The sequence below is a fragment of the Myxine glutinosa genome, chromosome 8, assembly GCF_964187855.1.
Source record: "Myxine glutinosa chromosome 8, kmMyxGlut1.1, whole genome shotgun sequence".
Classification (NCBI taxonomy): Eukaryota; Metazoa; Chordata; class Myxini; order Myxiniformes; family Myxinidae; genus Myxine; species Myxine glutinosa.
In genome coordinates this window covers 101,301,355-101,318,950 of record NC_136268.1, presented here as the reverse complement: position 1 = coordinate 101,318,950, position 17,596 = coordinate 101,301,355, and the positions used below count along the sequence as shown (strand labels likewise).

General features: G+C 45.7%; 1 protein-coding gene across 3 annotated transcripts in view; it reads left to right on the top strand.

The window, feature by feature from the left end:
* AFMID (arylformamidase) overlaps positions 1–17,596 on the top strand; it is a 99,914-nt gene that overhangs the window by 63,788 nt on the left and 18,530 nt on the right. For all 3 annotated transcript variants that reach the window (XM_068124974.2, XM_068124972.2, XM_068124973.2), the window contains exon 8: positions 8,018–8,121. In XM_068124974.2, the coding sequence (XP_067981075.2) occupies positions 8,018–8,121 (104 nt within the window). The remainder of the gene's footprint in view (positions 1–8,017; positions 8,122–17,596) is intronic.

The window sequence follows — 17,596 nt, the reverse complement described above, 5'->3', positions numbered from 1 at the left end:
TTATTTCCCACTTTCTTTCTCTTCTCTTGCACCTCCTCTGCAACTCCACTCCTCCCTTTCCTTTCTTTTCCCCTCATTTTTAGTTTTAGTTCTCTGAATTCACATTCAACTCCTACTTCCTCCATCTCATTATTTAATGTACATACTATGTAGATTGATACTTTGAGCAGGAAAAAGGCCAAATATTACTCAAGGAACAGTTTCATCGAGTTGTGCTATAGACCGGATGTTGTATTAGTGACCGGATGGTTTGGGCTTTGTAAATTTTTTACAACAATATTTTTGGGATTGTTGTGCACCACTCCTTTTCTATTGCATCTCCAGGTGCTGCATGACGTCATTGCTGGGCACCAAAGGGGGGCCCGGCAATGACGCACGCTGAAAGGGAGTACTCGGTTTTCATTCTGGTTGTTTGATTGTTTTCTTTTTTTGTTTTCTTGTTTGCCCGGGCGATATCTCAGCCATCCTTTGAGCTAGGAAGCTGAAATTTCGGCACAATAGTGAGCACATGCTTGGGAAAAACTGCATTTTTTGTTTTTTGATTAATCAATTAATTTATTAGTTACTTAATTATTATCAATTAATTAAGTGCTTATTTATTTCCTTTCTCTTCTGGGCAATATCTCAGGCACCTTTTGAGCTAGAAAGCTGATATTTGGAAATTGCATTGACCAAGTGATTTGGCTGTAAAGGGTATTTCTGGTTTGTTGATTAATCAATTAATCGATCAATTATTTAATTATTCGATTAATGGCTTAATTGATTTTTTTAAAGTTACAGATTCGGATGAAATGGTGGTGGTTTAGGTATTCTATTAGCCAATTGATTAATAATTTTATTATTTTTCCATTATTATTTAATTATTTTCTTTATTAATCACTTATTTATTTTCTTTCTCATCTGGGTAATATTTCAGGCCCCTTTTGAGTGAATATGAATGATCGTTTTAAGGCCATTTTTCCCCGCTAGAGTGGGCGTTAGCCTTGCGGGCCCCATGACAATCATGGTTCCCTGTTTGAGGCAATGTTTTTATAGCCAGATGCCCTTCCTGATGCCAACCCTTGGTCGCCTCCTACGATGCGCAGGGATATGGTACACCTATTCTAAACCGGGGTACACACCGGGATCATTCATCCCAGCAAGCTGGTATTCAAATTTGCCGACCTCGGAAGGATGACAGGCCGAGTCAACCCCCCTGGCATTAATTCAGCGATCGACCGGGATTCGAACCCAGGATCCTAGGATCCCAAGCCGGCACCCTAACCGCCAAGCCAACACCAGGCTGGAAGCTGATATTCGGACATGACAGTGACCAAGTGATGTGGCTACAAAGGATATTTTTGATTTATTGATTAATCAATCAATCGATTTATTATTTACTGATTAGTCAATTAATCAATTAATTATTTAATTTTTTCGATTAATGACTTATTTAAATAATTTTCGAAAAGTTACAGCTTTGGATGAAAAACTAGTCGTTTATGTATTGCTGTTATCCAATTGATTAAGAAATTATTTTATGACTATTGATTTGAAATACACAATTAATCAATCAATTATTGTACACCTATCCCTCCCAATTATTGAGTACCAGTTCACTGGTAATTCCCTGCTTGTCGTTAAAGGCGGCAAAAAGGGTTGGCGTCAGGAAGGGCATCCGGCCGTAAAACATTGCTTCAAAAAGGGGACCGAAAAACAACAACAACCACAGTTCCCGAAAAAGGCCAACCCCCGCTTGCGGGGAAAAATGGCCTCTAAAGGTGGTTTTTATCCCTCCCAATGGTACACCCGGTGTGTACCCCGGTTTAGAATAGGTACACCGTATCCCTGCGTGTCGTAAGAGGCGACTAAAAGGGTTGGCGTCAGGAAGGGCATCCGGCCATAAAAACATTGCCTCAAAAAGAGAACCATGACAATTACGACTACATATGGGCAGGGTACGGCTCGAAGTACCCCGTGGGGGACCCCACTCCCTCGCGTCAAAACTCAAGGTGGGGAACCCGATCGAAGCAAGGGTGGAAATCATTCCATTTATGACGACGAAACGTCTGATGCCCGACGTGGAGATCGGTTTCTGAGATTTGGGACATGGAATGTAGGGACAATGACAGGGAGATCAGGAGAAGTGGTGGAAGTATTGGTCAGAAGAAGAGTGGACATATGTTGTGTGCAGGAGACGAGATGGAAGGGAAGTGGTGTGAGAATGGTGAAGGGTAGGCAGGGACAGAAATACAAGTTTGAGTGGCAAGGGTGCCTGGAGGGCGTGAATGGTGTTGGTGTCCTGTTTTCTGAGGAGTTTGTAGACAGTGTGGTGATTGTGACTAGAGTGAGTGAAAGGTTGATGATGGTGAAAATGATGATTGGAAAGCTCTTGGTGAACATCATCTCGGGATATGCTCCGAAGGTTGGTCGGAGCGATGAAGAGAAGGACAAGTTCTGGTGTGCTATAGAGAAGCTGATGGAAAACATGAAAGATGAGGAAGTTGTTGTGGTAGGAGGAGACCTAAATGGACATGTGGGAAGGAGTATGGACGGTTTTGAGTGAGTTCATGGGGGTTACGGATATGGTGTGAGAAATGGAGAAGGTGAAAGGATTTTGGAGTTTGCTGATGGAGCTGATTTGTTGATTTGTAATACTCAGTTCCAGAAAGAGGATAATAAGCTTGTTACATACACGTCAGGTGGGTCGATGACAACCGTTGTCTACCTGCTGGTGCGTAGGCGAGATAGGGGGCACCTCCGGGACACAAAGGTGATCCCGGGGGAGGAGGCTGTTTCACAGCACCACTTGGTTGTCTGTGACATAAGGGTGAAAGATGCGAGGAGAGCTCGGCGGGTGAAGTACCAACCGAGAATGAAGGTGTGGAGGTTGAAAGAGGTGACAGTGAGGGGGGCATTAAAAGAGAGGCTGAGTATGGTGGAGGATGATGTGGTTGAGCTTGAAAGTGGTTGGATGTCAATGAAAGATAGTCTGTTGGGAGCCGTTGGTGAGATATGTGGATGGACAAAAGGACCACCGAGGCACTCGGAAACATGGTGGTGGGATGATGAAGTTGGAAAGAAGATTGACGAGAAGAGGAAGAAGTTCAAGGAGTGGCAGAAGGCGAAGGGTATGGGGGCAGAAAAGGCAGAGCATGAAAGTTATAAGGCAGGCAAGAAGGCTGCAAAGAAAGAGGTAGCAAAGGCACAGAAGGCATGTAGGAAAATGTTCGGGGAACGCTTGGATGCGGAAGAGGGTCAGAGAGCGGTATTCAGGATTGCAAAGCAGATAGTGAAAGAGGTGTGATGTGATGGGGTGAGTTGCTTGAAGGATGAAGTGGGACAAATCGTTGTGGACCCAGATAGAATTAAAGGAAGATGGAAGAGACATATGGAAATACTGTTGAATGCAGAGAATGAATGGGATGGCAACATAGAGAGTAACCCAGTTTTAGGACCGGCAGAGAAGATAACTGAGAAGGAAGTTGAGGAAGCGATAAAAGCAATGAAGAGTAGAAAAGCGGGAGGGCCGACGGGAGTTGTGGGAGATATGTTGAAGGCTGCGGGAAATTGGGGTGTGAAGAGAATGACAGAGATCTGCAATCTGGTGGTGAAAGAAGGCCGCATTCCAGTGGTTTGGGAACTGAGTACCCTCGTCCCTCTATACAAGGGGAAAGGTGACCCTCTGGACTGTGGCTCGTATCGAGCGATAAAGTTATTGGAGCATGGAATGAAGGTATTGGAAAGGGTGTTGTAGAGGAGGATTAGGAAGAAAGTGAAGATTGACGAAATGCAGTTTGGATTTATGCCAGGAAGAGGAACGACAGACGCGCTTTTTATTGTGAGGCAGTTGCAGGAGAAGTATATGGAGAAGAGGAAGAAGTTGTTTCTTGGGTTTGTTGATCTGGAGCAAGCATTCGATAAGGTTCCACGTGAAGTAGTGACATGGGCATTGAGGAAGTTAGGAGTGGAGGAATGGTTGATCAGATGGCAATGTACAAAAGAGCGCGCACAGCTCTCTCCGACCATTTTGTGGACATCTCTCTGACCATTTTCAGAGAGCCTCCTCAGCGTCGACGAGTCTGGCATTTCACTCAGGCCAACTGGCACGGTCTTCAAGCAGCCATCAATCATCTGGACTGGTCTCCCATCTCTACTGCCTCTGACATCAACTCATCCTGGGAATTCTTCCAAAGTAAATTGCTCTCTCTCATGCACAGTTTAATCCCTTCTCGTCTTCAGTTGTCATACCCTTCCTCCCATCCATGGTACACGGAATATTGTGGTGAGGCTATTGCCCAGAAACAACTTGCTTTCGTCTCCTGGAAAGCAAATCCAACAGAAGGAAATCTCATTTCCTTTCACAAAGCCCGAAACAAGTGTGTGTCCACCCTCAGGAGAGCCAGGAAACAATATCTCTCCGTCCTCAGGACCGAACTCTCTTATCTGTCTCCCTCTTCCAAATCCTGGTGGCGTCTGGTAAAATCTGTTTCTGGTGTTTGTTCCCCCTCCATCCCCTCCCTCACCTTAAATGGCCACACGGCTGACTCCGCACGTGAAAAAGCCGAATGCCTCAACTCTGTGTTTGCCTCTAAATCTTGTGTCCCAAACCCATCCCTCTCTGTACCCACCGTACCCAGTCGTACCCAGCTGCTCCTGGACTCTGTGTCCTTTCCTCCTGACAAGGTGGAAAAGTGTCTGTCAACCCTCGACCCTCGACCCTCGACTCTGATTCTGCAACTGGACCTGACGGCATCAGCCCACGGGTCCTAAAATCATGTTCTTCCGCTCTTTCACTCCCTCTCTCTGTTCTCTTCACCCTCTCTTTTGCTCAAGGTCATCTTCCATCTGCTTGGAAATCTGCCAACATCACCGCTTTGCACAAAAAAGGTGCAAAAACAGATCCCAGCAACTACAGACCAATCAGCCTTCTCCCAATTATCAGCAAGGTCATGGAATCCATCATTGCTTCAGATATGAAATCTTTCCTCTTCTCCAATGGCTTGATCTCTGATCATCAATTTGGTTTCAGACCTAGACACTCCACTCTGGACATGCTGCTTCTGCTTTCTCAACAATGGATGGAGGTCCTCAATGCCAAACAGGAAATTAGAGCAGTCTCCCTTGACATATCACGTGCCTTCGATACAGTCTGGCACCCCGCTCTGCTCACCAAACTCTCCTCTTTTGGTATCCATGGAAATCTCCACGCATGGCTGGCGGACTTCCTCTCTAGTCGTAGTCAACGTGTGGCCCTGAATGGGTTTATCTCATCTCCTCTTCCTGTTCAGGCTGGAGTTCCCCAAGGCAGTGTTCTGGGCCCTGTGCTTTTTCTGGTCTTCATCAATGATCTCTCTGACTCTCTTGAAAATCCTCTCTATCTCTTTGCTGACGACTCTACTCTCTGTCGCTCCACTCTTCATCCCTCAGATCGGCAGTCTGCAGCCTCCTCACTCTCTGCAGACCTTGACAAAATCACAGACTGGGCAAACAAGTGGAACATGTCTTTCAATCCTGACAAATCTCACACTCTTACGATGTCTCTCCGAAAAGACCGACTGGGCAACCCTCCCATCCACTTTCTGAATAATCCTCTCCAAGAAGTTCTGTCACTCAAGCTTTTGGGTCTCACTAAATGCCATGATCTTTCCTGGAAAAACCACATTTCAAATCTGGCCTCCAAAGCCAGTCGCCGACTGGGCATCCTCCGTCGTGCGAAGTCCTTCCTTGGCACACCTGAGCTCCTCACCACATACAAGGCTTTCATCCGCAGCTCAATGGAATACTGCTCTCCCCTCTGGGCTGGTGCTCCTGCCTCACACCTAGCTCGCCTTCACGCTGTTGAAACCAAAGCATTCAGAATCATTGGTATCTCCCGCGATGAAGCTAACTCCAAGGGCCTCTCACTCACTCACCGCAGGCAGGTTGGTGGTCTTTCCGTCTTCTACCGACTCCTCTCTGGCCTTGCCCCCCCAGCTCTCTCTGGGCTCTGTCCCGCAAATATTCCTACAGGTCGCACAAGATCTGCCTGCAACCCTCTTTTGGTTAAACTGCCAAAATCAAGACTCTCTGCTCACCTTCACTCCTTCATTCCCCTTTTCTCCCGCCTCTGGAACAAACTCCCTCACTCTCTTCAATCCCACTCCACCCTCCAAGTCTTTAAAACAGCTGTTCACCACCATCTCTTATCTTCCCCCATCCAAAACCTTGATCTTTTCTACCCCCGCTAATTTCACCCCAATTCCCCTTTTTGAAATACCAACTTCTGTCCTGGAAGTCCTTGGTGTCCTTGTGCTTTATACTTCTCCCTCCCCCCTCCCCCCCTTTCCCATGCCTCCTCCCCCCGGGCCCTCTCCCTTCCACACATCTCCCTGCTCTCGGATGTTGTGTTTGTGTGCTTCCCCTTTTCTCCCCATCTTGTCTGCCGCTCCCTCTTTTTGTGTATTTTGTTTGTCTGGTCGATTTGTTTGTGAAGTAAATGTTAGCTCTTTCACGAGCGTCGATTCAGTATACAAAAAAAAAAGAAAAAAAAAAGCTGTAAGGACGAAGGATGGGAACAGTGGTGAGGTGAAGGGGGGAGTGCATCAGGGGTCGGTACTAAGTCCACTACTATTTGTAGCTGTGATGGAGGTGCTGGTTCAGAACGTAAAGGAGGGTTTACCGTGGGAGTTGTTGTATGCAGATGATCTGGTCTTGATTGCAGAAAGTATGGATGGGCTGAAGGCGAAGATGAACAAGTGGAAGGAATGTATGGAGACAAAAGGTCTGAAGGTGAATATCGGAAAAACGAAGGTGATGGCAAGTGGTAAAGTATGTGGTGAGGTGGAAAGAACTGGGAAGTGGCCGTGTGCTGTGTGCAGGAAGGGTGTCAGAGTGAATTCCATTCAATGTACAATGTGCGCTGAGTGGGTTCATCAAAAATGTAGTGGTTTGAGAGGGTCATTTACCAGTGTGGCAGCTACATTCAAGTGTAAGGTGTGCACCGAGGGAGCTGCAGATGGAGGAAATGTTGAGTTGGATCTTGGAGATGGCGTGAAGCTGGAAGGTGTGAAAACATTTTGTTACCTTGGAGACATGCTGAATGGAGAAGGTGGATCAGACTCGGCAACGGTTGCTCGAGTGATATGTGCATAGAAAAAGTTTCGGGAACTGAGTGGCGTGCTGACGAGGAGGGGAGTGTCGTTGAAGCTGAAGGGAAAGGTGTATGCTGCATGTGTGAGAAGTGTTATGATTTATGGGAGTGAGACATGGGTAATGAACTTAGAGCAGCAACGAAGGCTGGAAAGGGTGGAAATGCGAATGGTTCGGTGGATGTGTGGAGTATCGTTGAGAGAGAGGAAGACAAATGATGAATTGCGAAAGATGATGGGAATAGAGCCTGTGATGGATGCTGTGAAGAGAAACAGGTTGAGATGGTTTGGTCATGTGTTGAGGAATAATGAAAGTGACTGGTTGAAAAGAGCGATGGGAATGAATGTAGAAGGAAGTAGAGGACGGGGAAGGCCGAGAAAGACTTGGCTAAAGATGGTCGAAGAAGAAATGCGGGCAAGGGGGTTAACAAGGGGAGATGCCGAAAATAGGGCAAAATGGAGAACATTGTCATGGGGACCGCAAGGCTAACCCCCGCTCTTGCAGGGAAAATGGCCTTTAAATGCCTGTTGTTGTTGTTGTTGTTGTTGTTGTCTCCCTCCCAATACCATTTATTTGTACTGCTTTGCATTTTGTGCTGCATTTCTCTTTGTACCATTTATTTGTGCTTTGAGGGTTAATGTCTGAAACACCAGCTTCTACTTGCTTCCCACGGCAGTTAGCACACCTCAATCAGCATTCTTTTGATTTCATCCAATGATAGTTCGTATATTTGAAACACAGATTATCCTGACAAATGCCAAACATATTAGGGTCAATATACGATTTAGGCTAATCATTGTATAATTCAATATCAGTAAATCTACTGTTCAATATAATGGGTTATTCAAGCTTGTTCACTGGCGTAATGCTTATGAAACTGATTTATGGTGTACTTTTTGGTACCCAGTGGCATATACCTGTGTGGCCATTCTGCTGGGGCTCACCTTGTGGCTATGGTCCTTGCCACTGACTGGACCCAACCAGAGTACGGAATTCAACCGAACATCCGCGGTAAGGCGTTTTTGCTGAGGAGTTCCAGATGTGCCACACTTCTCTGCTTCCTTGCTCACAATTTGTTCATATTGAGCTGAATCGTCCAGTGGTTGGATTGGTTGCACTTTTTATTTCACTTTCTGATTGCACCCATGTACAGGTCTGTCCTCTGGTCTGCACGTCTCTTCTGCATTCCTGCCTATAATGATGATTGTATTGTGTGTTCGTGAATAATGTATTTGTTCTTTACGTTTTCCTATCCTCCTTCTATTTTATTATTATTCTTTTCTAAAAATAGAAGCTCATGGAAGAGTGAGGCGACAGAAGGGAACAAGAAAGAGCAATCAGAGATTGCAAACCCTCACCAGGATGTATTTTCAGTGGTTTTTAAGGCTTTTGTGTTGAAACAAATATGGCGGCCGAACCACGTGACCGATGACGTCATAATTTCTTGTTTCTAAACTAATTTATTCCTAGATTATGCTCAAGAAATTTCATCTTTATCGGATGAAGTTTTGTACTTGTCGAATTATGACGTCATAATGGAGGCACCTATGACATCCTCATTAACATATTTTATTCCCCATGGAGAGTTCTTTACAATGAACCATCTCAATTTTTTCTATTCAGCGTTTTTGGAGATATAGAGGTGCAAAGTATTTTTTGGCTTTTCCAAGATGGCGGCCAAACCATGTGAGCTATGACGTCATAATTATCATTAAAAATTATACAGGTGGTGTTGCACCTATGGTGAAAATTTCCTGTCAATCGGACCAACGGTTGCAGAGAAAATCATATTTATTCTGTGCAGACAAACAGACAAACAGACTCAAATACAATACCCTCTCCTCAGGTGAGGGTAGAAAGACAACCGACTGACAGTATGGGAACGGCTATTGAGGAATGGGAGGAAACAGCCACAAGAGCATCAGCCCAGACAAGTACACATTAACCCAGTGCAAAAACTCAGGCAAAGGCACATAATATATCACATCAACAAATTAACACCAACAATTAGCAAAATATTTGCAAATATAAGTTACTAGCAGAAGTACCCGGCATTGCCGGGTGGGGGGGGGGGGGGGGGAGGCGGAGGGGGAAGGGGAGGAGGGGAACGGGGGGGAGGGGAGGAGAGGGGGGGGAGGGGAGAAGAGCGGGGAGGGGAGAAGAGGGGGAGGGGAAGGGGAGAGGGTAGGGTGGAGGGGGAAGGGAGGGGGAAAGGGATGGGGGAGGGTAGGGATATAGATGGTTACTGGCAATTGATCACATCCACAAATGATGTAATCCACACAATTTATGTACTTTACATAACGTTAATAGGAATACATGGCCGTGTAGATGGGAAATACAGTTTGTTTGAAATAAATCACAAATATCAGATGAAAGTTTTTAAAATTTAGAACTATTCTCACTCAGAGTTAAACATCACCGCAATATTACGCGGTTGCTTCGACGTTTTCTGTAAATTATATGTCATCATTGTGAGATTTTTTGGGATTTTTTTTTTTGAAATGAGATTTTTATATTTAAAAAAAACGGAAAAAAGCATCAGAACAGCTGTGAAAAAGCATGAAAACAGCAGTGAAAAAGCATCAGAACAGCAGTAAAAAGCATCAAAACAGCAACAATTGTCCGGTGATTTTTCAATCACCGCAGCTAAATGTATCGGAGTAATTAACTATTTTCCTTCGTGCCTTTTTTTGTGTGTTTTTTTTATACACATAAATACATAAAATCACATAAAATACACATAAATACACATAAAAATCAGATCAGAATCAGAATCAGAATCGATATTCTCACAATTATCACAACACACCAGACACGTAGTTAATTACGCAGTGCTTCCTTGTAAACAATGTTCTTTGTCTTTCCTTTTTCGGATAGGATGTATAGATTGTTCTCTTGTCCTACCCGACTACATCCTACGTATAGTTGGCCATGGGAGAAGCACGGGGAATCAAGGTTCAGTCCGACCACCTTGAGAGATTGTCCTTGCACCTTGTTGATGGTCATGGCAAAGCTGAGCCGTACGGGGAATTGGAGCCTTTTGAACTCGAATAGCAGATCAGATGGTATGATTGGTATCCTCGGAATGAAGACTTGTTCCCCGCTATAGTTTCCCATAAGTATGTTGACCTCAATTACGTGAGGCATCAACTTTTTGATAGCCAGTCGTGTGCCGTTGCACAGTTTTGGAGGATCGATATTTCTCAGGAGCATGATTGGAGCACCTTCCTTTAGATGGAGTATGTGGGGAGGCACACCCGGAGGCTGTAGCGAATTGAGGAACTCTACCGGGTAATGGACAGTCTCGTGGTCAATTTGGATTGAGTCGACAGATCGGTAAGTTCTTAGATCCCCAGGGATAGTCTGCAGAAGATCCAAATTGATTTTGTCCACTGCATCGTTCTTTGGGGCTAGAATTGCCCTTTCACAGAGCCAGGAGTGATTTCGGTAGTTGGCGGGGATGTTGCGGAAGACGTTCGCCTTGAGTTCGTCAGCCGTGGTGACATTGTTGCCGCATGGTACGATGTCCAGTCCATCTTCAGGGCACGTCTCCAAATCTCCGTTTCCGATCTGTAACAGCTTCGCTGAAAAGGCGCCTGCGGCTGCATCTCCATGAAGGGTGACACGCATGTTTGTGCTGAGTTTCAACTTCGTCACTTTTGACCATAGAGGAGATGCCTTTATACAGGAACGAAGTTCATCTGCCTTGGTTCCACGTGGTATGACAGGCAGGGTCTGTCGGAAATCCCCTGCCATCAGAAGAGTAATGCCTCCCATGACAGTCTGATCGTTTCGAATATCTTGCAGTGTGCGGTCAACTGCCTCCAGTGCAACTCTGTGAGACATTGTGCACTCGTCCCAGACAATGAGTTGGCATTGCCGAAATACCTCCGCGACAGCCGATGACTTGGAGATGTTGCACATTGGCTGCTCCGTGTTAGTGAGGTTGAGGGGGAGCTTGAAGGTTGAGTGGGCGGTCCGGCCCCCGGGGAGGAGAGTGGCAGCAATTCCGGAAGAGGCAACAGCCAGAGCAATCATCTTTTTCTGCCTGATTTTTGACAGGAGGAGGTTCATAAGGAACGTTCTTCCAGTGCCTCCAGGTGCGTCCAGAAAGAACAATCCACCTTCAGAAGAGTGTATGCTCGCCAGCACTTGCATGTAGATCTGTTCTTGCTCCACTGTCAGTCTTGGCTCGTTTTCATTGATGTAGTTTTCCAACTCTTGTGCGTTGTATGAAGTCTCTCGGAGTACTTCCCGAGCCAGGTGATTCTGTTGTTGTCGCTGTGTTACAGGAAGGCCAATGACCTCCAGCGAATGTCCTCCAAGAGAAAGCAGTTTGTCTTCTATGAGTACTAAGGCTTCATTGTAGATCGCATCGGAGTAGTCTGCTTCAGCATGAACCTGTCTTGCCCTGTGGAGAATGTCCTCGCTGAGATCGTCACGATGGTTATTCCACAGTTGTACCGGATTGGAGAGACCGCAAGTTTGTAGCATGATGGCAAAGAGATTTCTCAACAGGGCTGGAGAGCGTGAGACTGCTGCTTCTTCTAGAGTGGCATCCCAGTGGCTGTCATCCTCCAGAAGGCCATGCAGGTGGCAGGCTTGGCGGAAGGTGTCGCAAACCTGGCCGTTGAACGTTCTCAGTTCTTGGAAAGAGATGGGTCCTTTGACATGATGGAGTAGAAGGCGCAGGAAGAAGCATTCGAAATTGTTTGGATGTACAGTGTAGACTCGTCCAATTGCATCTGAACGGCGAATGTCGGGATGTCCCACAACTCGTGCTCCTTGTGTACGTCTTTTCCACGTCTTACTGCCAACCACCCAGGTGTAGTACTGTGGGACTTCATTGCAGATGAGTGTTTTGGCGAATTCGTCTTGTTGACACAATTGGAAGAATGCGGTAAGTGTAGTTGAACTTGGTGGTTCTGCTGCTTTTTGCCTTGCGTTGCCTTCTGTGAAATACACTCTCTGGCCATTCTCAAGATGTACGGAAAGGTGTACAACGGTTGGGTAGCGTTCGTGGATAGGGAAGTTGAGAACTCTCCAGATAGCTTCGTTACTACTGACGTGTAACGCCCCAGCTGATATGACTCGATCTCGTCGTTTTTGTTCCTCTGAAGGCCGAACATCTCCATGTCCGAACCTTTGTTGACGTATTTGCACACGTATTTGATTGATTTCACTGAGTTGCAGAACTCAACATTGAGATGAGCCTTGAACATTTTAGAGAGAAGTGGACAGTATGGTACAATCCATCGGTTGTCAATGTCTATGCTTCTGGTCTCGGAAATTGACATAGATGTTTCAGATCCACCGCTTTCAGGCTTTCTCTTCCGGTAAAGTGGGTATCCATCCAGACCAGTCTGCGTTTCCTTGAGAAATGCCCTAGGATATCGCTTGGTGCATTTACCGTCCTTCATACACAGAGACGATGGATTCAGCCGGCCGCAAGGGCCATGCTCCATCTGCGTTTTGACGATGTTGAACAGCTCTGGATCCTCATCAGGGTTTGGAAGTTCAGCACTGATAAAAGAGTCTACATTGGAAGCGTGGATCTTTTCTTCTAGCCACACCAGAATGTGGGCATGGGGCAGGCCTCGTTTCTGCCATTCAATGGTGTACATGAAGCATCGGACAGTCCCGAAAACTTTGCCCTTCTTAATCGTCTGCATGAGTTCCTTCTGTTTCTGGTGGAATACCTTTGCGATAATGTCATGGCGATGTGTTGGCTGCTGGTTGATCATCAACTCTCGCTTAATTTCTTCCCACTTCGGATTACAGGTGAAGGCAAGGAAAAGGTCGGGCGACCGTAATTGTGTACGTATGCCATCGCATCCTGGGTCCGCTCGTGCATGTATCGGGGACCTCCGGTGAACGTGGATGGCAAGATGACCAGTTGTCCCATGTTCTGAACATCTCCGTCATTGTTGGCAGCATCCTTGAGGTGTGCGGACGATTCTGCCCTCAGTTGACGTTGGTGGAGCCGGATAAAGAGGAGTCTCTCACTTTCGATTTTGGCATACATGTCGACGATGAACTGGTGGAACAGATCACGGCACTGCAGGATATGATTCGTGGAATTCTTTCTGACCATGATGTGGAAGGCATAGAAGTCATTCGCAGATACTTTCTTTCCCCGGCCGCCAGCTTGTTCAACTTCAAAATGATAGCCATCTTGTCCTTTCCAGAAAATCAGAGGGTACTGGAGGGCGTCATAGAATCGGTGAGTCTCCGAAAGCCGCTTCGTGCTGTTGTCGCGAAGATGCAGGACGATGTCGCGATTGTTGTACTGCTCTCCTACCATGAGAACTGCAACGTCATTGTTGACTGGCTCGTTAAACCGACATTCGTTCTCTCCGTGAGGACGTTTGTCAGCTCGAATTACGACCTTGTAATCAGGTGAAGGCATTCTCTCCAATGGCGACTTGAAGCTGTTGACCAGTGCATTATTTGAGTGGAGCATATCTTCCAAGGCGAGGATGAGTTCAGAGCGTAGGTTGGGAAAGTTCTGTCCTCGTCGGGCAGCTTCTTCTCTGTGGTCACCCATAAAATAGATTTGTAAAAAATTTCGGTTGCTCACCTGGTTGAGGGTGGATAGAGCCAATGAGGTGGTATACCTGGCCTTGCACCTTGAATGTAGGCATGAATCCTTGCTCAGTGACGACGCGATCTGCTCCAAACGAAGTCATTTGGAACGAAGAGTTGTAATTACGGATTTCCTTCAGGATGTGTCTGGATTGAGTCGTAGTTGATTGAAGTAGTTCTTTCAAAGGTTCCGGTGGAGATTGGAGAGAAGGCAAAAGGACTTTGCCTCCCCTGCAACACATTCCTGGTGTTTCTCCCTTCCATTTCAAGGCATGGCAAAACTGACAGGTGAACGACATGGAACCAATATCAACGTTTGAGGAGTAGTCAGTGTTTGGATTGTAACTGAATGCAGCCTTCTCCCATGCAATGGCCGGCTGCCGTCTGCCTGATGGTTGCCAGTTGTTGAGTCGTTTTTGGCGCTGTTCTTCTGTCTCCTGCTGTCTGGCCCTCGCCACACGTTGTTGATTAGCGTTCAGACGTGCCTCTGTCTCATCTTTTGTCTCTCGCTGTCTGGCCCTCGCCAGACGTTGTTGATTGGCGTTTAGACGTGCCTCTGTCTCATCTTCTGTCTCTTGCTGTCTGAATCTAGAGACACGTTCTTGATTGGCTTGTCGATGTTGAAAAGTATCTTCATCGGTTTCATGGAGTCTCCGATCAGCGATTTTACTTGCTCGGGAGGTTGAACGCGACAAATTTCTTTTCTTCGGTGCCATTGCCTTTATCACAGTCAGCCTTCCAGTCACTCACTCGTAGACAAATTCAAAATACTCGGAGACAAAATACCACGTTTACACGTGGTAAGAAACGACGCAAACGCAAGATTGCAACTCTGCGTCGTGTCGTGGGCGTGGCCAACGTGGCCTCATGCGCCCAGGTGATTGGCTAACTCGAGCTCGAGCGAGCCATAATGCACTACGTTATGGCAAAAAATATGGATCTAAAGATGAAAGAAAAAAAAAACCTATGTGGTGTGAATGGCAATGTTCCTCGCTGAAATGTGAAAAAACGCAATCGCTTTTCGCTCTGAATTACGTGCGAACGCGTAACTGTGAGTTTATGGCGGCAAGGATGGAACATCACGTGATCGCTCTGAGTGAATCAGCGCGCTGCTCTGCCACCAGCTCAGATTCCGTGTATAATATTCCTCGCTGAAAAAAAATATGGATCTAAAGATGAAAGAAAAAAAACCCTATGTGGTGTGAATGGCAATGTTCCTCGCTGAAATGTGAAAAAACACAATCGCTTTTCGCTCTGAATTACGTGCGAACGCGTAACTGTGAGTTTATGGCGGCAAGGATGGAACATCACGTGATCGCTCTGAGTGAATCAGCGCGCTGCTCTGCCACCGGCTCAGATTCCGTGTATAATATTCCTCGCTGAAATGCGCTGAGGTAAATATGAATTTAAAAAATGGATCTCGTGTGAATCGTGATCTCGTGTGAATTACGTGCGAACGCGTAACTGTGAGTTTATGGCGGCAAGGATGGAACATCACGTGATCGCTCTGAGCGAATCAGCGCGCTGCTCTGCCACCGGCTCAGATTCCGTGTATAATATTCCTCGCTGAAATGCGCTGAGGTAAATATGAATAAAAAATATGGATCTCGTCAAATATTTTTCGGTAGGCCATGTTCTTCCCAGGCTCAATGGCCATGTCTATGCCAAATATCAAACACGTGAGCCTCTCCGTTTAGGAGTCTATCGGTAACATTACACACACACAAACTGTGTTTTATATATATAGATTACATCAATAAATTAACACCACCAAGGAACAAAAACAAGATGATTCCGGAACAGGTGTCAGCAGGTCAATATTGCTCGGCTCCCCGAGTTTTATCACAGCCTTCTGATTTCTCTACCTGTGTCGTTTGACTTTAGAGGGTTCTTGCAACACTAAGAAGTTTGTAGATTAACCTATTTTCCATCATGATTTATTTTTCTGGAATCTATATCCTTCCAGCAGGTCATTTCTGAGATATTGTACAAATGCTGGAGTAAACAGAGTGCAACATCTAATGGAGCCTTCCTTGCCATTTCAATTCCATCAATAGGTAGTGTTCATTCTATTAGAACAGTGAGCAGTAATATCATGTGGAATGCAGTACATGAGGTAGAATCTATGGAAGGAATCCTTATCTGCAGTCAACTTTCTCGTTCCGGTTTGGAACGTGATGTACAAGCTGCTGACTGTTTGGTCAAACGGAAGATCTCCAGTGGAGATTAGACCATGGGGCCCTGCAACGCAATCATTGATTCATAAATGTAACTCTTGAAATTGCTGTGATAATCCTCAAGTCAAGCACTGTTGGTCTCAAACCTTTGACTCCCCCAAGATTGAACGACCCGACTTTGGAGGACATTGACATTCTTAGCCTTGATAATTTATTGTGCAAGACTGTTCCAATCATTTATCGACCCTCTGGTGAGTGTTTATTAACTTATGTCCAGTTTTGAACGGCTCTTGAACAGCTTCCAAAGATGTCCCTTCATAATTATATTACTCACAGGTGCAAAGAAGTGAGTAGCTGCAACTCGAAGATCTCCATGTATTATGTTGAGGAAAGTGATCATGTCGCCCCTGCGTCGACAGTAATAGATTGAGTGAAGATTGAGAATTTTGAGTGTTTGTTCCCATGGCAGCACATGCAATTCAGCAATCCGCCTTGTTGCTCATCTCTGCACTCTCTCAACTCTATCTCCGTCCGTTTTGAGCATGGAGTACCAGAGGATGTTTCCATGCTCAAAATGTGGCTGAAGAAGACAAAGACAATTGGCAGATTTTCTCTTAAGTGTGAGAATGTCCTTTTGAGGATACCTAGCATCTGATTTGCCTTGAGAATGGATTCTGAGATATGCCCATGAAAGTTAAGTCATTCGTCTATCACAACACCAAAGTCTTTCTCCGTTTGGACATCCTGAAAGATTACATCATTCATATGGTATCTATTCTTACTGTTTTGTCTTCCAGCATGTTTCACCTTGCATTTGGTTTCATTAAATGGGAGCTGCCAGGTGGTGGACCATTCCTGTGCCTTGTCTAAGTCATCCTGAAGTGAGTCTGCTTGATCCTGGTTGTAAACTGGACCCATAATTATGCATCAGCATCAGCAAAAATTGACACAATGTTTTGATCAGTTCTGGCAGATCATTAATAAAGATAACAAACAAAAGGGGACCCTGTACACTACCCCATGGCACACCACTTCTTACATGATTCTCACCCCAAATTTGATCTCACTCCGTTAATATTGGCTCTTTGAAGTCCTCCTGTTTCCTGTTATTCTTCCTGTAAGGAGTTTCCTCCAATGCCATGTGGTGCAATCTTCATCAGTAGTCTCTTGCGTGGAACAGCATCAACCAATTTGCAGAAGTCAAAATAGAAAATATCCACTGCATCTCCCTCGTCAATCATGCCTGTCAGTTCCTCGAAATCACATAACAGTTGTGACATGCATGATCTTCCAGGCATAAACCATGCTCACAGTCTGTGAAGAGCAGAGCTGAAGTGATATTTGTATGGGCACCCTTCATGCACCGATAGTATTTTGTACAAATGTGTGGGGAATGAAGTACAGGACACATTCATGTTTGAAAACTTTTTCTGATTTGGGGATGGGTTGTATGAGTGGTGAATTGTATACAATTTTTGCCACAGTAATGTCATGAACATGCACAATTATTTTTGTACCTGCAAAATGTCGCAGGTCAACAAGAGCTCCGCGCAGTGTTTGTTGTTGTCGATTTGTTTCTTGTTGGGGGTAGATTTTTGAAATGTGCACCCATTGGTCGGACAGCTGCCAGACCCCACCCACATTTCTCGCTTGTCTCCACCCACCATGGCACCCAGATGAAATTTCTGGTGGGCCTAAGACATCAGGCATGTAGGCCTTTG